Source organism: Pseudochaenichthys georgianus, chromosome 9 (assembly GCF_902827115.2).
Source record: "Pseudochaenichthys georgianus chromosome 9, fPseGeo1.2, whole genome shotgun sequence".
NCBI classification, from domain to species: Eukaryota; Metazoa; Chordata; class Actinopteri; order Perciformes; family Channichthyidae; genus Pseudochaenichthys; species Pseudochaenichthys georgianus.
Window position 1 is genome coordinate 23,314,370 of NC_047511.1, and position 23,831 is coordinate 23,338,200.

The 23,831-nt window shown below is 39.0% G+C and overlaps 2 protein-coding genes and 1 long non-coding RNA gene across 8 annotated transcripts in view; 1 reads left to right on the top strand and 2 right to left on the bottom strand.

The window, feature by feature from the left end:
- Positions 1-4,164, bottom strand: part of atxn2 (ataxin 2) — a 45,353-nt gene extending 41,189 nt beyond the window's left edge. For all 6 annotated transcript variants that reach the window (XM_034090957.2, XM_034090955.2, XM_034090953.2 and 3 more), the window contains exon 1: positions 3,403-4,164. In XM_034090957.2, coding sequence (XP_033946848.1) covers positions 3,403-3,503 — 101 coding nt within the window. In that variant the 5' untranslated portion in view covers positions 3,504-4,164. The remainder of the gene's footprint in view (positions 1-3,402) is intronic.
- LOC139434487 (uncharacterized) lies at positions 22-1,497 on the bottom strand. Its single transcript, XR_011643836.1, has 3 exons — positions 1,408-1,497; positions 661-738; positions 22-124 (listed from the first exon to the last, which is right to left on the bottom strand). It is a non-coding gene; the product is annotated as an uncharacterized lncRNA (long non-coding RNA).
- Positions 4,165-5,590: 1,426 nt separating the features above from the next.
- On the top strand, positions 5,591-22,452 carry mapkapk5 (MAPK activated protein kinase 5). Its single transcript, XM_034090182.2, has 14 exons — positions 5,591-6,556; positions 8,751-8,824; positions 13,058-13,133; positions 14,387-14,484; positions 14,576-14,684; positions 15,092-15,181; positions 15,504-15,599; positions 15,733-15,813; positions 15,940-16,127; positions 16,270-16,390; positions 18,777-18,907; positions 19,099-19,214; positions 19,402-19,506; positions 20,012-22,452. Exons 1-14 carry the CDS (start codon positions 6,521-6,523, stop codon positions 20,104-20,106), a joined length of 1,416 nt encoding a protein of 471 aa, XP_033946073.1. The 5' UTR covers positions 5,591-6,520; the 3' UTR covers positions 20,107-22,452.
- Positions 22,453-23,831: the final 1,379 nt, after the last annotated feature.

The following is a 23,831-nucleotide window of genomic DNA, read 5'->3' on the forward strand; positions in this document are numbered from 1 at the left end:
AGTGAATGTCCTGTACTGGTCTTAAAATCTCATAACATTAGCCTTTAATGTTCCTCTTGGATGTTCTTCTTGACCCTCAGAGAAAGAGGAGATGCTGAGTCGTGTCTTTCGGGCATGTCCTTTCCTAACAAAAATGACAGGAAACATAAAACATTATTGCAGAACAAGTGTGTTATTTATGAAAGAGGTGTGTTTAGGGGCTGTTGATATAATAATTTTTTTAATTGTAATCAGATTATGAATGAACAGTATTAAATTCATCAACATTGAAATATATGTTATTATCAAAATAATATTTAACTGTTATCAAAACGTAGTGGAACTGTAGAAGCTTGCTCTGTTGTCTCACTGAAAGAATAACTTTTACCACGTTTTTTACAGACAATATTGAGAGATAAATAGTAGCAGTTCTCACTATGTGTTAAATAGCTTTGCCTTCAATACATTAAATTAGAAAGCTGACCAAGTCATATTGCTTGTTAACATCTAAATGTAACCTTTTGCATGGAATACACCCTCAACTTCACTGATGTGTAGGTGAACTAGTATTTAGTATTGTTTAATGGAATGTATATCAGTGTATTAAAGTCAATACTTCATTTATTTAAACCAATATTTTTCTTGATTCTTTGTACAGTATGAAAAAAAGAGTCTTTGTACCTGTGCTGAAGTTCACTGCTGTGAGGAGTCCAGTTCTGTCTCTCACTCTGGTCCAGCCTGTCTGCATCACCTGGACACCTTAAACAGATATATATGTAAAGAACCATGTGTACAAACAATATAACTGATTCTCTTCTGTTGAACATGTTGGATTGTGTATTGTCCGAGTCAGGGTCCTTTTTATTTTACTGTAACTTTGGAAGTTGGGTTACCAATGCTTACTGTTTATTTGATACCCATTTGGTAATACAATTAATAAAAACAACAAGGTTTGGGTTTGTTCTTCAGATGACTGTGATGTTAACGTGTAAGCTCAATAATGAACTCCAGCTCAACGAACCATATTGTAATATCTAAGTAATCATCTTGAAATATGACATTAATAATTGTAATATACACACATCTTATTGTGAGGATGATTTCACATACACTACTTCGACGTTAGCTAAATAGCATTGATAATTTACAAAGGCTTTAAAAACACAGCAGGAGCCCAAGACAATTATAAAACTTGTCATTATTTCAGTACAGTTGGTTTTATTTTCATAAACGGTTATCAACCGTTAGTGCAAAAGCTGTAGACTACAACCACTACTTGTTTAGCTAGCATAAACTCAACAAAGCTAGCGTTAGCTGGCTAACTGACGTTATTTTGCCGCTGAACTGCACGATATAAAACGGTGGTCTTCAAAGCGGATTTAATCCTCAATCACAATAATAATATTCAAAGTAATGGGCAAAACTTACCGTTGATTGACGCGCCATGTCAGCGGACTGTTAGCGACACGAACCGTTAGCCCCCCCGCAGTCATCCGGTTCGACCTGACTGTGGCGGTGACTGACCCAAGCGTCGTTGTTCTGATAGCTCCGCCCCTTCGCTCCAACCCCCCTCCCTCCCCCCATATCTACAGGTGAAAATTACTTTTGCGACGTTTATAGCAAGAAATGTAGCAAAAGTCAAGACCGCAGATTCGTCGATTTATACTGCCACAGAGCAGATTCGTCAAGTTGTAATGACTGATTTGAGAGGTTGTAATAACCAAGTTGCAGTTGTAATGGAAAATATAAAAATATGTACTTTTCTGCAAGTGAACATTTCATCACTAAATTCATTTTTTTTCTACAAGCTACAACACTTTTTTCTTCTTCTGTGACTTCAAATTTGGTTCACAGTTACGTGGATATTTTTTACAAGTGTAAATTTGGTTCACAGTTACGTGGATATTTTATACAAGTGTACATTTGGTTCACAGTTACGTGGATATTTTATACAAGTGTAAATGTATGCACACAAGCTCAGATTTTCTTTTTGCAAGTGCTCACATCAGGTTTTACACGCTCTCGCATTTTGCACCATATCTACCTTCATATGGAGGTGTGCATCTTAAGATGATACAAAGCCCAAGAATCATAATAAATGTATTATCTTGTTTAATCTACATGTAAATGTCTTGACAATGTACATTTATTGTTACATAGACAAATGCATTACATAGATAATGCTATGAGTATGCAGAATCTGAAATTACCCACAGATTCCAGGATATGTTCCTGGTTGGAATAATGTTCAACGGGCCTTCAGCCAAACACTCTGTAGCATACATTTTTCCCAAGCATGTCCTAAAATGCACCTTGTTCAGCAGCTGGCACATGGCCAGGCTTTTACACTCGATTCGATAGGTAATGGCACCTCTCTTTACATGATATCCACTGGCCAATATGCTCACTTGAACACAGTCAGCTCCTCAATAATAAAAAATAAACCAGTCTAATTGAAATATGCTGATTTTGTATGCATGAGTCCAGCTGTTCTTATCGTATTCCACAACATCTTTGCACGGCCTTAATGGATGAAGATCTACACAATGAATGGGACGAACTGTCCTAGTGACCGGTGGATAGAAGCCGGACCAAATAAACACCAGAAATAAAAGGTAGCTTCTGCAATGACCGTTTGTGTTAGCTTAATCTTAGGACGGCATGTCATGTACAGAAATGTCATGCTTCAAGGACATTATTTCAGAGGAGCAGCTACAGCAACGTCAAGGTTGAAAGCCCGTCGGTCTATAATTCCCTCTTCTCCTCCTCACCCGCCCCCTTTCTCTCGTGCGCCCACACGTTTTTATCAATTTCTTGGCAAACCCATTGCAGCAATGTTGCGGTTACGTACCAACATAGATTACAGTAAACGGACAACAAACACAGCTGTTTCATCGCAGTCTTTTTCGTTGCAAAATTCCCTGGGCTGTTCCCTTAGCTAGCCACTGTAATACTGAATGAGGCAAGTGCACTGAATTACAAGCATGGGCTGTCAAACGGCTAATTAACGCAAGCTAAATGGACTCCAAGCTCATCGCAAACTGATATCAGCCACTTGGCAAGCAACATCACTGCTACACACATGGAGGAAAATATGTGTCTCCACTGAAACATGCTTAAACATTTAATCAGAGATGTGTTATCCACCGTGCAAGAGGAGGTAACGTTACGTCGAAGTTGCAACATTATTGGGGCAAGCTGGCAGGCCTCGCTAGCTAAACTGCATAACGTTAGGTGACCAACACGTCGCAAGGCCCACATAACGTTCAGAAACGCGTACAAGTTTTGGACCACTTAACGGGGATGTCATCTCTCAAAACTGGCCCTGTTGCAAGTGACTGTGTCCAAGTATTAATACATAGCCTCGTTAGCCCCTGCTGCTGTGTTTTTATTTAGCTTAGTTCACGTTTTTATTTCACAGACCTGCCCAGATTCTGTCTTCCCCCTCCGCTTCCTCCGGCACCGGCTCCAGCCGTGTTGCCACCGCCGGGCTTGCTGCGATTTCCACCGGCCTTCATTGACATGGTGATCCCATAAAAGACAGCGTCTGAAAACGACCAATTAACACCGCAATTCCTTGACGATAGGGCGATGTGTGATGTGTGACAGCTCGCTAACGTTAGCAATCCTAAAATGTGTCTAGCTGGTACCAGGGTAATGTCAACGTGCCTCTTGAGGAAGATGCTAAGACACTAGCTGGCTAACAGTTGCTATCTATATTAGCAATCTGTACAATTACTGTTAAAAACGGGGGAAAAAAATATTATAAAAAGACAACAAGTGACAATCACTCTCGTAAAATAAAAACGAGTGTTAGACCTCTTGTCAATTCGTTGTGTAATCCTAACAGAAAAATACGTTACTCTCAAATCGGGTTTACAGCTATCTCAGGTTCTTGCCGTTGCTAACAGCGAAAAGACCAAAACAGTCTGAAAGGGGACAAAAAACAGCGGAGGGATATATGATAGGCGTAACGGCTGAAACATATAATCACATGTTCCTACACTGTTTATTTGACGACAATCGATCCGCTAAAAAGAAAAGACAAAGGTAGTCACATTCAATCTAAACCACCACACAAAACAAATAGATCCTCGTTTGTTTTGCCAAAAATCCACATAAAACATGGCACTATTTTCAGGAAGTCCCGGAATTCTCGACGTCTGTTTTGAGGCATCCACGTGAGCCGGCAAACACACTGCACGCAGCCGCTCTCACATAGAAACACACTATCTACACGCTGCTTGTATATGGAAATTAAAGGGCAGTCCGTTTCACACGTTTGACATATAATGTGGGAATAAGAGTAATTACAATAAATAGGTGTTCTATATTATGAATCTTCTCATTGTAGGCTATATTGAAATGTTTAATACAAATGGTCAAAATAACATAACTCAACTCAAACATGAAATGAAACTGTACTTTGAAACACTAAAAGTACTGAAAAATCAGAAAGCCACCATGACTATAATCTATGACTACTTTTAATGTAGATATGTCCCCTTTTTCCTCTTCTTGTTTTTTATTTTTCCCTAATTGAACTCCTCATGTATAATTTAATGTTACGTTTTATTTATTTTTTAATTCACTTGCACATTAGCACATACTAGGATAATAAGTTATGTTGCTTGAAAAACAGTAAGCAATTCCTATACATTGCATATCATTTAAACACACTATTTATGTCCAATACTGATGTAATTATTGTTTTTAAATGATATTATTTTTCATTTTCCTTTTTCAAATGTTTAGGTTCAAGACTTAATGACATTTTCAGTGAATTTCATGATCTCATACAGTTTCTTTCTTTTAGCATACTTGAACACATTTAAGCTATACACTTTAAGAGATGTTCACAAGTCAGATGTGTTTTATTTATTTTTATTATCTACATCACTTGTATAATACCAGTAACAGTTTGTTTTTTGCTCAGAACTTTAACTCCGGCATATTTGTAGCTATAAAACCATAGATCTAAAGTGAGTCTTTATAGGTATTGATTAGTTCAGATGGCATTTCAATAGAATGAATTATTGGGCACAAATGTATCACCCTACTTTAATAAAATGTATAAGTAAGTAAGCAGGAACAACTCTTCGTATGAATATGAAGACAAGAATATCCACTTTGTTATGAAGATTTAAATAAGATATCATATTTAATATGATTTGATAACTGTTTTGAAAACGATAACAACTGATAGAGATATATTTTTTGCAGGCACGGGTCCCCCATCCTGTATTCCCCACCACTTGTAATCAATGGTTGTAACTTCTTCAAAAGTGAAATTCTAAATACAGTTATTTTAGGACGCTTCCAATCAGATTTATTTCCTGTCCTTTAATAGAAATACAATTTATTTGGAATGCACTGAGTCCACCATTAATAATTAAATAGGTACAAACCAAATTGATTGTCTCACTGTTTGTGCAAAAAGCTAATTATAAATAAAGTTTTCTTTTTTTTAAGAAACCGGGGACCTTAAACGGACCCATCAGTTTGGCAATTTCCAAAGAAATGTTTTTAACAACGATTAGAAGATTTTAATTTGAAAATGTAACGACCAATATATATATAATACGCTGTCAAAAATACATATTTATCGAGAGAAATACTAAGGTAATTGATGTACTGTCCAATATTACAAAAGCGTGTCGATGATTTTGATCAGGCGTTCAGCTCGGGACCCTGGTTGTGTATTCCCTCTGACAAGCAGCTATGGGATTAGCAAAATAGTCCAGAGATGTGTGTTGTCTCCTTGGTCACCTCTGAAACACATTGCACATTTAAATAGTTGTCATTGTGACGTACCAGTGCTGATTTTTAGTACACCACCCAACGGAAGTGTGTTAATTTTGGGTAAATCTGGAAAACGAACTTGCCACCTCAGCTAACTCTGAGCTAGCTCATTAGCAGGCTCGGCTCGACGACATAATAGGCTGCTGTGTCTCTGGGAACACCGTGTGCTCGTCGTGTCAGATAAACCCAGATAATCGAGGAGATTTTCTGACAATATCGTCGGTTTACTTAATATTTCACGATTGCCATTGTTGTGTAATCATCGGCCCCGGACGCGAGATGGATTGTCACTAGCTTACTTCGCCAGACCCGGTGTCTTCTCAGCGTTAGCGGAGCACTGCTCTCATAGCGCTGGCTAAAAATACACCTCTTGTGCGCCTCCAAAAGTGGTGGGCTAGTCACACTGGACTTGTCTTCCTCTTTTCTGGTCACCTTGTTCAGAGTTTGGCCCTCTACATGGTCACCGCAGTGAGTTTAAGACGACTGGAAGAACTAGCCGGACCCCGAGGTAGTGAACCCCGCCGGCCCGATCTAACGCCGCCTCGTACCGGCTGGTGGGCTTCAGGTCCACGGGTGACGAAACTGGGATTTTTCGGATCGGTGGCCGAACATCATTTTGCCCCAATGGCACTGTTGTGTAATTTAGTGGTAATATAACAAACCTTGGAACTTTGTGAAGGTCAGAGAAAAACGCTTTTGTGTCTGTCGGAGATCCATCTGTCCGCAGCACAGCAGCACCATGTCGGAGGATAACAATGCAGACAAGTTAATCAAGGTACATTTTTTCACTAATTGAAATGTGGATCTTTATTCAAGTAGACAATGCATCATTCCCTCTGTAATGTAAGAATAATTATGTTTGGTCTTGCTTTAATGAAGTTTGGAGTGTAAACAAATGACATGTTTAAAACACTTATTATTACTATTCAGGTACATTGGAACGTGTAGTCGTTTAACATTTTAACTGATCTCAGTTAAAACTAGTTAACAATGAGATCCTTTTCTGCATTACATAAGACAGTAAACCAAATAAAAACAGACAATCAACGACCAATAGAGGAACGATAAATGGAAACACCTACACTGACAAGGAGAAGTCTTAAAAGTTGAGTTGGCAAGATTGCTGAATATTGATGGTGGAAATTATTATCTTTTAAAGATAATGTCTAAACTATTGCAGAGTATTTTAGACGCTGATATCACTTGCTTCATTTATTTTAAACTCAGGTCTGGGTCTAAAACAACATGTTTGTCAGTGTTTCTTCAGTTAACATGATCTTAGTGCTTATTCCTCTAAAAATTATTCAAATGAAGACTGCACTAAGAAGTACACTTAGATATTGCTGTATCTTGACCGCACAATGGTTTTTCTGTGGGTTACACATAATAGAAATGCAAAATAAACAATCTGTTGATGGAAAGCTTTATGGATAATAATCATTACTGTGGAGTTCAGTTTTGACTGTCATAACTATGATATTTCTGTCTTACTCTTTGATTTATCAGGAATATTTCCAGGAGTTCTAGCTAAGACAGCACAGCAGCATTCATGTTTCACATAAATGAACAAACAACATACTTAAAACACCAGCAAAAAAAGTTTTAACAAGCCATATTAAAACAATTCACATGACTGAACAAGCGACAGACAAAGAGCAAACATCGAGTTATATTATGAACCAATGCATCATTAATTTTCTGTACTGGTCAAATTGTAGTTAATCCTCTTTTTCTTGTTAATCTAGGTTAAGGTGACTCTGTAGCTCACATCGGGATGAGGATGCAATACTTTTAAAGCACAGTCATCCAAGACCGTTTTGGGAACTGACATGTCTAATTGGTCCGTGTGACTAAAGGTTGCAGCTACGTACTGATCGTTTTGGAGTCAGCAGAGAACTTAAATAAGGAGGCAGTTTGTGTCATATCATATGGCATTATGGAGACATATCTACCATTGTTTTAATCTTCGGTTGTATAAGACAAACCACCTTTCTCATACAAACTGCATTGCTGTGTGCAAAAATCTGAATCTTAGACTAATTGAAATGCAGCTAATCTGCTACACTGAATCTTACATTTCTATCACCTTGGCTCTAGGATTTGTTCCTGGCTTGCTCCACTCAATATGTCACTGCCCGCTGCCCAGGCATTTATGCCTGCAGTAAAATGTGATCTCAAGTGCCCCTGGCCCCCTGCTTTCACAGTTCAGTCAGAGTTTACTGGAGGGCCGCTACTGAGAACTTAAACACACACTGAGGTCCTTATAATGCTGAAAGATTCATGGGTTAGCTAGTTAGCTTTGGACTTACCCCGCTCCGCTTTATCAAGACCCTGGCATACTCTAAATGATTCTTTTTAAATAGTATCACGATTTGTTAGATCCAATATCCAGGGCCACTAATGTTAGGCATAGTGAAGTCAGATGCTTCAAAGATATGAAGTTTATGGTAAAGACCCCAGGTAGCTGTTACAGCTGAGGTGTCCCTCATCCTGAATTATCATCATCATCATCAGGGTTTACACATACCTGGTTGGACTGGGCAGGGCAGTGATGGTGCCTGTTGGCAGGGGCACAGGATTAACTGCACCGTCTGGCCAAGACCAATATATTCTCAGGAAAGGAGGAAGAACGAAAGATGGTTCATTTAAATGAATTTACTGAAATACAGCACAAAGTTCAAAATATTTACAAGCAAACAATGAAACTAGATAGAATGTAGAATATATGTCTGAAACATGTTGTTTAGAAATCTTTTGATACTTTTTTTTTATGCTAAAGTTTCAATTGAAAGTCTAGGTACTGACAATGGTTAGGAATGGTCCTTCTAGTATAATCTTTTTTCTTTTTCTTCTCACTGAAAGTATCTTTGAAAAGCAAATCCTACTGTACAAGCTCTGCTGCAGACTTTGTTTCTTTTTACTTTCAAATATCTGATATACTGTTTGGTTGTGGTTTCTCCTCCCGACAGGAGACATCCATTCTAGACGAGTACAGCATCAACTGGACACAGAAGTTGGGAGCGGGCATCAGTGGACCGGTCAGGTGAGAGTGAGACGGAGTGTGTCAAGAAGTACCTTCTGGAAGGTCTTTCTCTAGTCTGATATTTTCTTCAGTGTTTTTGATGCATAAGGTCAAAATGCTACTGCTGTGGAAGCGTTTTAGAGCTGCAAATATGTGTCGACCAATCAAAAATTATCATGATAATTTTTTGTTGAAGTAATTGCTAATTCCAAAACAATTAAACAATGCTGTTTTCAGCCTCGCAATATATATCGCTATTTTATATCATCTTAAATTTACAATCTGGATTTTGAGTTTTCTAAATTTATGATTTTGAGCAACTGGGGGAACTTTTTTTGTTTTGAATTCTTTCTGAAGAAATAGTGCAGCAGAAACACATTATAAAATGGCATTTCAAAACAGTCATTAAAAAGCAAAGAGAATCAAATAAAAATAAAACAAGCCAATATATGAAAAACACAAGAGCATTAATAAATAATTTGCTCCCTCCCACATGTTCGGCTTGCTATTCTTGGACCCAATCTTAAGAGAAAACAGTTATTCGTAAAGATAATGTGAAAATAATTATTAGTTGCAGCAATACTGCGTTGCCAAACTCAGAACTATGTTTTTATTAAACCAACACTTGGACAAGTACCAGTATCTGGTATCTTTTTGTCATCTGAAAATCACCCGTTACATTTTCTTGGTTGTTGTCAATGGGAATGAGTTCAACTTCCACTGCTTGGAATTCCAGATAAACTACTTGGAAATCTGATATTCAGGGCAAAGCCCAGCTGTGAGAGGAGAGCCAAAATCAAATTGAAATTACTTTGTAGTTTGGTTTGATCTAAAAGTAGTATACCACCATGACTCAGAATATTATTAAATCCCACGATAGAATTTATGAGAGCGATTACTATTGATATATATTTTGTTGTAGATTACACTTTTGGTCATCCCAACTGCAGCGTTTAGGTTTAATGTCAGAGCAAATGTAGATGATTTGCTAACTGAGCTGTCAAATGTACGCACGTTGGGACTGCTGCCAAACCCCCTTGCTACATGTTACTCCTGTGGTTTTATATTGCAGCGTGTTAACCAGCACAGTTTAACTTTATCCTTGACACATTAACACATATTGGGATATGAAAAGGCCAGATGCTTGTCACTTGACGGGTCTTCAACAGACAGGACCAACCACGGATGTGTTTTGTCACACTGTCGCAAACCTGAGGCCTAATATTGAGATGTTTGGCACCAGTACACATTGGTACTAGTTTATGGGGGCTGATATGGTTCTGGCAGAATCCATACAACTGCAACATCCATGGCTTAATTCCAACCTTAAACCTTATCCCTGACAACTATGTTTACCTGTTTTTGACAGTGCTCTTGTGTAAATGAATACATGATAAGTGTTTTTGTGTCACTTTACTTGTTATGTTTGGTTTAACTCGCATAATAATGGACTTTTCATCATTATTAAGCTGCACTCGGATTAAAGATATCATTATTGTTGGTGCATGAGGGTTTAATGATGAAACTCAGCAGTTTTCTTTATCTCCTCTCTGCATTTTCCCCTCAATCTTCTCCACCCTAACACACGTTGCTGAAATATTTACAATAAGCAGCAATGACTTTTAACTATTTTTACACTAAACCCACCAAGAATGTACTTTTCATGTAGTGGTGGTGAATCTAAAGCACAAATGGCGGGAAAATGCTAGTTTGCAGTATATGTGTTTCTCTAAAGGCTGTAATCTCTTCATAGAAATGTGTGTGTTTAGATGAATTTAGTTACAGAGGCAGTTGCAGCTTTAAACGCCTTCTGTTTATTCTCTGTGAGTTTGTTTTCTCTCCCTGCCATGATGAAATCCAGCTAGTTGCAGGCTGTAATACTTTATATCAATGAAGAGCATAGTGAGAAGGTGACTCAATAGCCCTACATGTAAACACTCTCTTAAGATTCATGCTGTACTCGGAACAAACCTTACTAAGGCTGCGGCCCCACGAGGACGAATTCGGTCGTTTGCGTTACTGTTTAGTGTCATATAGACCGTTCGGCCACACGAGGACGACCGAATATGGCACTAAACGACTGAGGAAACGACAACGGGTCCCAAGGTGGATAGAAATGCATACGCCACTCTCTGGGGGGTCAAACAGCTCCGTGTGTGCGCCCTATACGGACATTTTCAGATCACTGATAGTGATTGCGCAATAGCCCCGCCTCTCCCCACCTCTTCTGCTCACCTCCGCTTACCCCGCGCCAGTGCTGAAGTGTTTCGCCACCAACAACAACAACAACAATGGCGGATCGCAGAGTTGCTATCGTGCTCCGGACGCTATTGACCATGCTACAGTTGTTTGTGCAACAGACAGCAATAATGATGAGGCAATAGCCCCGCCTCTCCCCACTTCTGCTGCTCACCCCCACGTCAAAGTAAACTGCATCCTGAATTCAGATTATTTATCTTTCTCTCGCGAGTGAAGTCTAATCTGACAGGACCGAGACACGCAGCTCTGCCCACCTGCAGCTCCTCCCGCTGCAGCAAAACACACACTTCAAGTCAGATCATCACCCTTAGCTATTTTAATTACCTCTCAAACTCCCTAAACTAGTTATAAATATGTTTATTTTTTACTGTCGGCCGGGTCACTCATTACTGGATCAGCTGCTGCATGAGACAGACACTGACGCTGTCCGAAGAGAAGGAGGAAAAAGAGAGGCTCCGTGTATTTTATCATTATATTATATAGAGTCGTTATTCATTTATTTTAAAGCTCAATAAATAACAAAGAAGACCTTTGACCGGCACTTTTATAATTTTGTCCGGAAGATTTCAACTTTAATACACGCTGACTGGCGAAAAACTCTGCCCGGTTCCCTCGGCCCCCACCGCGGAGAATAAACAGAAGGGCAACCATGACAACCTTCTTCTTCGCTGCTTTTGTGGAGGAAGTTACAGCGCCACGTAGAGGCTCCTGCATATGTACTGCAGCTTCTCCAGCGGTTGGAGCTAAACGGAGCGGTCTCGTGTGGGCAGATACTATCCGGATAATTATTGCATGTGGACGGAAGCCGTTTGCGATTGCGTTTGCGTTAATCCTATGCGTTTAGCCGTTTTCGTCCTCGTGGGGCCGCAGCCTAAATCTGTCTGCAGATTTCCTAACTCTCACTCTGATTCACAGAGATCTTATCTCATATAAATCGTTTTTGATTCTCTTGCTCATCTCTTTGTGTTTCACAATACATTCAATTATTGTACTGTACTGGCCGCCCTCACTCAGTCTCTGTGACTCATTAGGTAGGTATTGCTTTCCACTTTCCAGTGAAGTGAACTTTGGCCGAAGCAGAATGTTTCTCACAGTAATGCTTTAATAGTGTAATCTGAGTTTAAGGGTCAGAGGTTGCTGTTTAAAGACTATTTGAGTCTTTTCTGCTCAGTGGAAAAGGGAAAGGAGTTTTCAGATAATTAAACGTTTATTAATTTGGTCCATGTATATTTATGTAAAATGTATATACAAATATGAGAGATGGCTTTATTTGGTTTGACTCATCTCAAAGATGCAGACATTATTCTATGTGCCATAACAAACTGAGATGTTGACAAAATACTGTTGCTAACTCTGTGTAGCCAGCTGCTTCTTTTTTTATCTCTGTCAGGTCAACTTTGACTTTACAGCACATAGTACTTTATCACTTTAGCACCTGTAAAACAATAATCAGATGGAAAGCAACCCCTACATAAGCACAACAAACTCATGTTGTGCAGCCAAACATAGTTCAAACCATAGTTTGATTTTGACCCTTAGAAACTTTAATATTTAGAGATCAGTTGGTCTCACAAGATATTAAGCAGGACATTTCACGGTGGAACAATTATCAGTGCTCTCAGGTAGACAAATTAGGTGCTGGTAGTGGCAACTGTATCTGAATTAATTAATTTGACCTCAACCGACATATAAACAATATAACTGAAATAAGCTAATATCGGACAGTATAGCTGTAGTTCATACCAAACATATGCTACTGAATTTGTTGGTATTTGTTAAGAACTGATTTTCTATAAAGACACATTGTGATTACATTTGACACAAAGATTAAGCCCGACATCAATGACCATTAACAGAAACAACAGAAAACAGGAAAAGCCCTGCATGACCTCAGAAACTGCCTTATTGATTCTCTGTTTACATGATCACATCTGTGACACAGAGGGGGTGATATTGACTGAGATATTTGTCGACTCTTGTTTGCTTCCTGTTCAGAGTTTGTGTGAAGAAGTCATCTCAGGAACGCCTGGCCCTGAAGATCCTCATTGATCGCCCTAAAGCCAGGAATGAGGTTAGAGAAAAACACTGTTGCGAATTTTGATTAATGCCTGTTGTATATTTTCTCTGGCAGTATCAATATTCTTTGTTCTGTCTGCCTACCTGTTATCAACCTTTTTCAAGTCCTGTTTTTATTTCCTAATCAATCTGCCTCCTCCTGTGCCTCCTTTGTCTGTTTTCATGGGAATCGTTGTCAGTAACATTGTCTGTGTGTGGTGTATCTAGCAGCCTCTCCATGTCAGCAGCAGCCTTCTGTTTTGATCAAGCAGCAGTCAGGCAGCGAGACATGCAGTCAAAACAAGCACAGACGAGCCTCACACAAGCTGTCGCTGCCAAACTGTGAAAGCTGTCACTGTCAAGCAAATAGTCACAGATTATAAAGCCAAACTGTGTATTATTCAGGCCCTATAATCATTTTTCTAAATGGGGGTGTATCTGGGGAAACTGCTACAATAACAATGAGTGCATGCTCTTTTCTTTAAAGGTTACACTGTCTAGGTTAGGAATGTAATGGCTGCAGAATAGTGCACACGGGAGGCGTTTAAGTCACATTTTATGTCATTCCTCGAATGCATCTCTTGTGGCAAAGATACAGTTATATTTGAATCATTACAGTTGTTTACAAAAGGTGCACTTGCGTTGTACATATACACATTCCTGTGTATTCCCAGGACTGAAGCTGCTGCTCTGCTACATGCTGTTTCGGTACAACGTTACTCAGGCTGTGTAGATATTGTGTCAGGGTTTGTTGATGTAACACATTTAAACGGTGACACCAGACACATATTTAAGCTGTTCTTTCTCTAAATAATGACTGAGATACTTTTAATATGTAACAAATCAATGAGCTGTACTTTCAATTAAAGCAGAATTTACTTTGCCACCCACCATATATATTGAACTGAGGATATAAAATGTCATGTGTCTATAATGTAAGAATAGACACAGTAGAAAAAAGCTGCACATGTTATTGCTCAGCCCCAATACCTTTCTAATCAAAATGTGTATCCGTTGATCAGCAAGCGTGATAAGGTTGGTACTTATAATGCAGTTATCTCTACTGAGGCGGACCATGTGAGGTGTCATGATTGCTGTAGTTTTAACACAATTATCACGTCCTGTGTTCCCACACTCAACACCTTCCAAAATAATTAAGACAGAGTGATTTCATCAAGGAAAGGATGCTTTAGTGTTGTAGTTATTTCTCATGGGTTATATATTTAAGTTAAATATATTTTACAGGGTGTCTGATTCTCTTCCATGCAGGTGCGTCTCCATATGATGTGTGCACACCACCCAAACATAGTGCAAATCCTGGAGGTTTACGCCAACAGTGTCCAGTTCCCACACGAGTCCAGCCCAAGGTGTGAATGTGTGGAATCAATCATTATTTATATTAAGTGTACGGAAATCCTTTTCCTCTGACACATCTACATGTCCTCTTCATCTTTACAGAGCGAGGCTCCTAATTGTTATGGAGATGATGGAGGGAGGCGAGCTTTTCCACAGAATCAGTCAGCACAGGCACTTTACCGAAAAGATGGCCAGCCAGGTCACTAAACAGGTAAGTGAGCTCACGCTCTCACTCACTCACCCTCTCACTCACTCACTCACTCACTCACTCACTCACTCACTCACTCACTCACTCACTCACTCACTCACTCACTCACTCACTCACTTTGTTGTTTTTTTCCCTCGATGTGATTTCTAAATGTCTAGTTTTTTCCTGTCAGTCGGTCTTGGTCCACTAGTGACTGTCTTTGTGTGAAACACCTTTCCTCTGTGTGTAACCGCCTCCCCGTGTCATTAGCAGCCCCCCCTCTGCTGCACATGAGGCAGTTGAACACTGAGACTCGTGGTCAAAAGAAGCAACACACTCCGACTCACATCCAGTGTGTCTGAAGGTTGCTTTGACACACTCACACACACACATAGAGTGGTGTCTCAGTCTGATGTCTCTTCCCCCTATAGATCAGTCAAGCCTTGGAACATTGTCACTCCCTAAATATTGCACATCGCGACCTGAAGCCAGAGAACCTGCTTTTTAAGGATAACTCTCTGGTAAGTAGATGAAGTTGCAAACATATATACGGCAATTTTCAAATGTACCCCGACAGATGCCACGACTGAGTCTGCTGCTACAAATGAGAATACACTTTGTGGGACTGTAAGGCTGCAGCTTTACTTTTTGAGAAACTGTAACAAAGAAAATATACTGTGTGCATTTCGCAGAAAACGGCAAAGATAACTTGTAAACCTGAATCTTCAGTCCTAGACTTAACCTTTATCTAGCAGCAGCTTACATTATCATCCTGGAACCTGAATGTATTTATAAAAATAATATTTTTTTTGAAAGTAATAATTGTTTCTGTCCGTTCCTCAGGATGCACCCGTGAAGTTGTGTGACTTTGGCTTTGCCAAAATTGATCAAGGGGACTTGATGACCCCTCAGTTCACTCCCTACTATGTAGCACCTCAGGTAAAAAGTGAACGTAGAATTCATACAAAGAAAGTTGTTAAATGTAAACATTCATATATTTAAAACATCTTAAATGTAGTAATAATGAAAGCTGATGTCAACAATGTCCCCTTCTGCTGTCATTACTGTTCAGGTACTTGAGGCTCAAAGAAGACACCAGAAAGAAAAGTCTGGAATTATTCCTACCTCACCCACTCCTTATACCTATAACAAGGTGAGAAGAAAATGTGTTGTAATAAACATTTTGTCCAACTGTGGCGCGTATTTTTTTACTACTAGTAAAAAAACACCAAAAACCAAAATATTTTTTGACAAACTTTCTTTTCCTATGGTTCTTCAGAGCTGTGACTTGTGGTCTCTCGGAGTGATCATCTACGTGATGCTCTGCGGCTATCCTCCCTTCTACTCCAAGCACCACAGTCGCACCATCCCAAAGGACATGAGGAAGAAGATCATGACGGGAAGCTTCGACTTCCCTGAAGATGAGTGGAGCCAGATCTCTGAGATGGCCAAGGACATTGTCCGCAAGTAAGTCGTTTTTTTCTCCCTGCTATTATCTGGGAATTCATCTTGTTGTCCCAGAACATGGCATTTCCACCTTTCCCACTTTACCATCCCTCATTCAACTTTCGTCTGGTCATTAATGTGTACTCCCTCCTGCCCCCTGCAGGCTGCTGAAGGTGAAGCCAGAGGAGAGGCTCACTATTGAGGGTGTCTTGGATCACCCTTGGCTTAACTGCACGGAGGCTCTGGACAACGTGCTGCCCTCAGCGCAGATGATGATGGACAAGGTGAGTGGGAAGTGCAAAATCTTGCATTGCACAAATGCTATGCTTCTGTTCCTGTTACAAGTGACCAGTGTTGGGACTAACGCGTTACTGTAACGCAACTACCTTTTGCGGTAACTAATAACGTTACTAGTTACCTATTCCCATTCAGTAACGCCGTTATAGTTACTGTGATTTAAATGGGTGCGTTACATTATGTGATCCAACTGAACCAAGGCCGTTTCTCAATCGCGAGTACACATGCTGCAGAGCAACTATTTCAAGTATACTACGTCATAGAGTGGCGCAGAATGCTGGGCATTTAACATGCATTTAAACCAGGGGTGGGGAACCTCCGGCCCCCGGGCCGTATACGGCCCGCGAGACCATTTGGTACGGCCCTCGAGGTAATTTATAAACACACGCAAAAAATAAAAAAAAATAAAGAAAAATAAAGAAATGTAGACCGCAAAATAATTAAACAAGTGAGTGCCTGTTTTTCCTGGCCATGGTCAGGGTCCATGAACACAACACGAGCCTAACGTGTCATCACGTGGTATATGTCTCGTCTGACAGGGGTGCAGTTCTGACGGAGAGCACCGGAACGTGGCTCGGCACTTCAGATAAGGAGCTGTACAGATGCTGCAGTTTCTGCGTGGCTGTGTCTTTAGTTGTAAATCCAGTGGCGATCTGTTCATCTGTCATACTGATCATGCAGTCAATAACTTTGTTGTTATTAGCATCTGGTTAGCTAGCTATGCTAACGAATATAAGAAGCCTTTTCTACAACCAGTGAGGTAAAGGCACATCTTTATATGATCATTATAGTTATAAAAAAATAAGAGAATAAAGTAAACGGGTATAAAATACTATATGACAGTAAAAAAAAGTTGTTATTAATAAACAAGAAAACACTTTGAAAGGGGAGTGATTTGTAAAATATCCATAAAGAAAAAGTAAATCTGTTTACAGTTCTGTTTCATCTGGGTGTTGAGAGATGTTTCCATAGATCTCTTGATGTTGCTCTCAAAGTGCACCAGATTGATGCTTTTAACTTCAATATTTAAGAAAAAATCTTCCCGGGGTAGCATGCCCCCGGACCCCCCTAGAGGAGGTTAGGTCCCCCCCCCCACTTAAATCATGTTCACATGGATAGGAAACTAAATACATTTGCACACATCTTGTGTCCATATCTTTCTGTTTTGGTGGTCATGCCACACCGTGCATGTGCATAATATGTCATGGTAAGATATCTGGATTAAGAGGTTGCTTTTTCTTTGCACAGCATGAATGAAAGAAAGAAGAAATAAATGGGTTGTGATTTTAGTATTTTTAAGCCGAGGTCAATAATTTGTACGGCCCTCGGAGGATGTTGAAAAAATTGAAATGGCCCTTGAGAGGAAAAAGGTTCCCCACCCCTGATTTAAACAGTCCTTCGGCGCCACTCGATGACGTAGTATACTTAAAATAGTTGCTCTGCAGCAGTTTTACTCGCGATTGAAAAATGGCCCAAATCTCCCTGCGGATGTAACTTACAGGCGAATACAGTGATGTCCTCTCACAGTACCATGGAAAAGTGAAAGTGACCAGAGAGGAGTGATGATTGGTTAACGCAGGGTAACATTTCAGGGTAAGCCAATCAGAGACAGAGTTGGGCGGGTCTTGCCTTATGGGGAAAATACACAGACACACAAACACTTGCTAACACACACACACACACACACACACACACACACACACACACACACACACACACACACACACACACACACACACACACACACACACACACACACACACACACACACACACACACACACACACACACACACACACACACACACACACACACACACACACACACACACACACACACACACACACACACACAATGGCAGATGCAAGTATCAGCGAGAGCAGCAGCGCATTTACAACTTGGAGATATAACCACTATTTTCAATTTGTGGGGATAAAGGACGCAAAAAATATTACGGTCAAATGTAAACTGTGTGCAGGACAGAAAGCATTGTCCACTTGATTGTTGAGGCTACAATAAAGAAGCCTGTCAAAATGTCTAAACATATCTTTTGTGTTTTATTATTCCACTACATTTCATAATGATAATTGCTACAATGATGGGGAGTTGTATTTTCTCTTACTGTGCCACAGAACAACACAAAAACTTGTATTTTTATTGTTATTATTTTTAAAGTAAAGTAATTTGTTACTAGTTACTTTTATAATTTAGTAACTAATAAAGTAACTAGTTACTTTTTTGAGAGCAGTAACTATAACTATTATTAGTTACTTTTTAAAAGTAACTTTCCCAACACTGCAAGTGACTGAGAATTCTTCAGGGTACAAGCGTCCTCTTCTTCATTTCCTTCATGCCCCCCCTCTCCCCTTGCAGGCGGTCGTGGCTGGTATCCAGCAGGCCCATGCAGAGCAGCTGGCCAACATGAGAATTCAGGATCTGAACGTCAGTCTGAAGCCTCTTAACTCTGTCAACAACCCAATCCTCAGGAAGCGGAAACTACTAGGGTACCACTGCTTTTACAGTTTTTGTGTATATAAAAACCTTTTTCATCTTGTGCTTTTTGAGAAGGTTCTTTTGATGTTTCTATCTGCTGTCCTCTAGCAAAGTATTACTCTGTGTTTGTCTTCTTTAGTAACTGTTCTCCTAATGAGGTCAAAGATTGGTCTTTAATTTTGCTTTGGTGTCCACGTTGCAGCCCCAAGCCCAGCGATGGTTTCTTCATCCATGATCCAGAGAACGGAGGGGACGACTCCAACGTAGCGCTGGAAAAATTACGAGACGTCATTGCACAGTGTATACTACCACAAGCTGGTGAGTAACCCATGCTTTGAAATTATAATAAAGTCGACTAACATTGCATCACCAAAAATACTGATACGTCATAAAGTAACTCATATTCAAAATAAACATGGCGGACTTCTAATTAAGCTGTATAAGCTATATATATATATTATATTCAATAGGGCATAATTGTGACATTTTTTTTGTGTGTGTCCAGGAGAGAACGAAGATGAGAAGCTGAACGAGGTGATGTATGATGCCTGGAGGTTCAACAGAGACTGCAAACAGCTGAGAGACGGGCTCCCGGGCCTCAGCTGGGACGGTCAGTACCAAATCATCTGCTCTATATCTGGCAAATAGCATCCTTATTTCCTATTGTTATAATCAATTAAAATGTAAGAACTATAATAAATTACCCTTGGTTTTCATTCATTGTTAATAATCTTGTAATCGCAACATAACTATTGAATATTTGCATTTTCCCTCGTCCATATTTTCTGGCTTTATTTGCTTTATCTGCCAAAGAATCTGCTCAGTTTTCCGTATCACAAATAAATAGCAGAGAAGTTCCATTGCAGTTCACACTGGAGGTGATTTTGAAGGTCTGGTGGTCAGTTGATTCACTTTTTAGGCAATTTTTCAAACAAAGATGCCAATTAAACCTAATATGCAGTTCTTCTGCTGTTCTTCGTCTTTTGAAGTAATCAATTTAACATTTTATGATTTTGGACTAAACAAAATAATATAAGGTGTCAGCTAAGCTGTAAAGTTCTTAAAAAGTATTATTACGTCCCTTGTCCTTAACCGCAAGCTTTTTTTCATTGCAGGACGATCCTTCTCCGATAAAGTCGACCGCTTGAAATTGGCTGAAATAGTGAAGCAGGCCATCGAAGAGAAGACAAATCTTGAAGAATCTCATTAGCAACCGCTGTCTTTCTATCTTCTTTTTATATTGTTTATTATATCTCTTTTTAACCCATATCTGAGGCTTTTTTATGTAAAATGATGTTCTAACTTTTGTTTTCTCTTGAATTCACTTGCAAGACCTATTGTACAGCTGTAGATATATTTCAAAGAGGACTCATTGGTACTACAATTTTTTTTTTTAAAGAACACTTGCGAAGAACATTGAAAAAAAACAACTATATTTTCATTTTTGCAAAAAAAGAAAAAATCAGTTGAAGAAATTATTTTCTGGGAGGGAATTTGTATTCGCTGCTTTCCAAGGAGCCGCCTGTTTTATCCCAGATATTTCATTTTATTCCGTTTTCTTACGTTTTAATCATCTTAAGAATTGTATTTATTCAAGCACAGATTTCCTTATTTTATACCTAAACTGTAGCCTGGCAGCGGGCTCAAAGTCAAGAGAAGCTGTCGACGCTGTGACTCTGTTCTTCCAAACACTCTTGATTCAGTGTGCATTTAAATTATATAAATCTTTGTTTTTGTGTAACTTTTCCTTGACTTGTTGTTGTGTAGAGGTCAAGGTAAGCTGCAAATAGAGGAAAAGAAAAGTGTCTAGAAATATACAAATGCAGCCCCAAATGAGTTTTGTCACAACCCCTTTTTTTGAAGCCGGTAAGATATGGCACCCAAAGATAGACTGCAAAGCAGGAACCCTGTGGCTCATTTGGTTTAATGAGTTTTGACCAAAAAAAGTCCTCCTCCTAGCTTTTAACTGTCTCGTCACCTTCTTTAAAAGATGCAATTTTAAGTTCCAGTTAATTTAAGAATTTGTTGTCAAACTGAACTCAAGAAATGAACTTTTATAGGCTCAACTAAATCCATGTAGGTTTTACAAGCTGCGTTAAACTCACACACAGGAAGTGATCATACTGCTTGTCAGCATCTGAAGTTTGTATCTGGCAAGTAAAATGAAGTGAATTGTTTTATATCAAGGTTTTTCTTAAAGGTCTTCCCATTTCTGATGTGACGCTAAAGGTCTTAAGTTCAGTCTGCAGTTAAAGTTGTGAAAACTGACCTGAACTGCTTTGACGTAAAGTTGTTTCTACTGCAATTCATACCAGAGTCAACTAATATTTAAGTACCTTTTTTAAAGCAAGAGTGTTTGCTACTTGAGTCAGCAGAAACACCGAGCGCCTGTGGTTCAACGTAGGCCATGAATTTATACAAGAAAATATCATTAGAAGGGTTTCAGCAGCCGGTCCTTCTCAGTCTCATTACACTTGCAATAGGGCAATAATTATGATCATGAATTCATAGTGCTTGTATGTGGTAGTGAAATATGATGTATCAACTTGTCAGTATTCTATCTGAATGGCAGCAAATGCTCCCTGCCTTCACTCATCCCAATCCGTTAGCTTTAATTATTTGTCATGAATTAGCGACATTGTTCTGCTCTCGTCATATCTTATATTATTTCTTCAAAAAGGGGTTGTAAGAAGGGATTCCTGTTTAGGTGTTTTCAACAGAACAAGCCTCAGATAGCTGGAGGTTCTCTTGATCAGTTCCTGATTATTTCTTCTATATCGTTTTCTGTTTTGAAAATATTCTTAAGTGTATGAAATCCCCTTTTGCTAAGGTCTTCTCTTCATACGGATGATATTTTCATGTCAAGAATAATGCATTAGTCGTTTTTTCATCTAAATGAAAAGTCTATCGTGCATTATTACCAAACATCACTGCAATAGGTTGTTGCTGTCCTGTGAAAACAAGTTGTATTTAGATTACCTAAAGGATAAGGTGTTTCTTTTTAAGTGGAGAAAATGATCCTACTTCAGACACTAAATAAATCATTTGAAAACTCATTGGATTATCTTTAAAATATAGTCTCATAACAAAAGGGGTTGTATTTACTTATAAGGAGACAGCACAGTGATATTTAAACTGATCTTTTTCACACCATTTGCAACCAACATGCAGTTTAAAGATGATCTTTCTTATTCCAGTTTGTGTTTAGCAAGAGCAATCATTACTTACATGATTCTGAGAGATTCGTTTGACTCATGGTTTCTTATACAGTCTCTGATGATATCCACAGCAAGTGTCTGAAAAGGACTTGGTTATAATTGTAACATTTCACTCAAGTGTGCCTTGTTGATCTGGCGACATACTCCCCCTTCCACTGCTCTTATCAATACAGTGAATTACAGGGTGAAGTGGAGACTCAGAATCAGTGTAAATAGTGATTGGTGTTTATCCTTTTGGCTGTGATTTGCTTTTTTTCTTGTTCAGAAATGAAGGTTTTCATTACACAAATTAGTTTTTTGGTTGCACCTCTAACAAATTAAAGAGATAGTTCAACATTTTGGGAAATACGCTTATGCACTTTCTTGCTGTGAAATTACACGAAGACTGGAAACGGAGAAACTATGGCCTGTAATTCATCCTTTTATCTTTTTACTACATAATGTGATTCAATTACTCCCAGACAAAAAATGGTCCGGATACAAACACATAACCTTCTTTAAAAAAAGTTTAAACATTGTTTTTTTGTACGTGCATTAGAGGTGTACGTGTCTTAACAGAAAAATATTTGAGTGTTATCAACCTCATACCGCCACAAAGCAAATTAAGCGTATTCCACAAAATGGCCATTTATGCTTTAATTCATCAGCAGTTTTTGTTTGTTGGATCATACAGACATGTGTCTTTCACTAAAAGTGGAACTTAATGCTTTTTTTGTTTTACTTTATCTGTATGTCATTCGTGTGTGTGTGTGTCTGGTTCAGTATGCTGAGCCTAATCTGTATTACTGGAGGCCTATAAATGAATCAGAGCTGCTACCTCCCGGCCACAAATAACAGACTTTATATCCTCTGCTACCTGAAAGAGCATTGTTGTTGAAGGGTAGTGTATTTATTTTGTACTGTAAAGTCAAGGCATGTATCTTGATATTTGATACTAACAATTAAAACCCCAAGGGGAATAACACAGTCCAGCTCAGACACCATGTCCCTGCTGTTTGCTGCTGTCCCTGAGGGCAGCTGGTTTTAAAGATGGTACCCCCCTCTCACCCTTATACTGGGCGGTGCTGATGCCCTCAGACATGCATTCAGGCTTTAGACATATTTCAAAAATAGGATTTTATATAAGGACAGATTTCTTGTTCCCTCGATGGATGCTGACTGAAGATAAATATCTGTACATTTTTGATATATTAGAAATGACCTGAAAGGCAGAAATAGTGTAGGGGGCATTTCCTGTTCTTGATAAATACCATGTTGCTTCCATTTTTATACAGTTTTGAGCCATCCCAGGGATAAGTTAGGAAGAAATGTTGAGGAAAGGAAATAGTTTCAAGCGTCGGAGGCTTTATCTGCTTTTGTTTGTTTTCCCCTGGACTGGCAGTGATGTAGCGTACCTGAATCTCTCATGAAGACTTGCTGTATTTCTGTCTTCACATCAACATTCTGTCTTTTTTTGGAACATCAACATTCTGACTTTGTAATAAAGGAACTCTTTGAAAAAAATGTATATTGTTTACCTTTCTACACAGAGTATGGTATTACTTTAAACGTAAAGGATTTGTTTGCACACTTACAGTTAGTAATGACAGGAATTTGGCTTGATGTGAGAAGCTTAAAGTATTAAGTTATAATCTCGAGTATGGCTTCTTTAAATCTAAATCCTGATGCAGCATTTAAACTTATTAAGATTCTTATGACGGACAATTTCTGCTTTTGT

Excerpts from the sequence above, each read along its gene's own strand:
- mapkapk5 (XM_034090182.2), top strand. The coding sequence starts at position 6,521 with ATGTCGGAGGATAACAATGCAGACAAGTTAATCAAG. Across the intron at positions 8,825-13,057 it reads GGCATCAGTGGACCGGTCAG|AGTTTGTGTGAAGAAGTCAT; the intron begins GTGAGAGTGAGA and ends CTTCCTGTTCAG. Across the intron at positions 16,391-18,776 it reads CGCAGATGATGATGGACAAG|GCGGTCGTGGCTGGTATCCA; the intron begins GTGAGTGGGAAG and ends CTCCCCTTGCAG.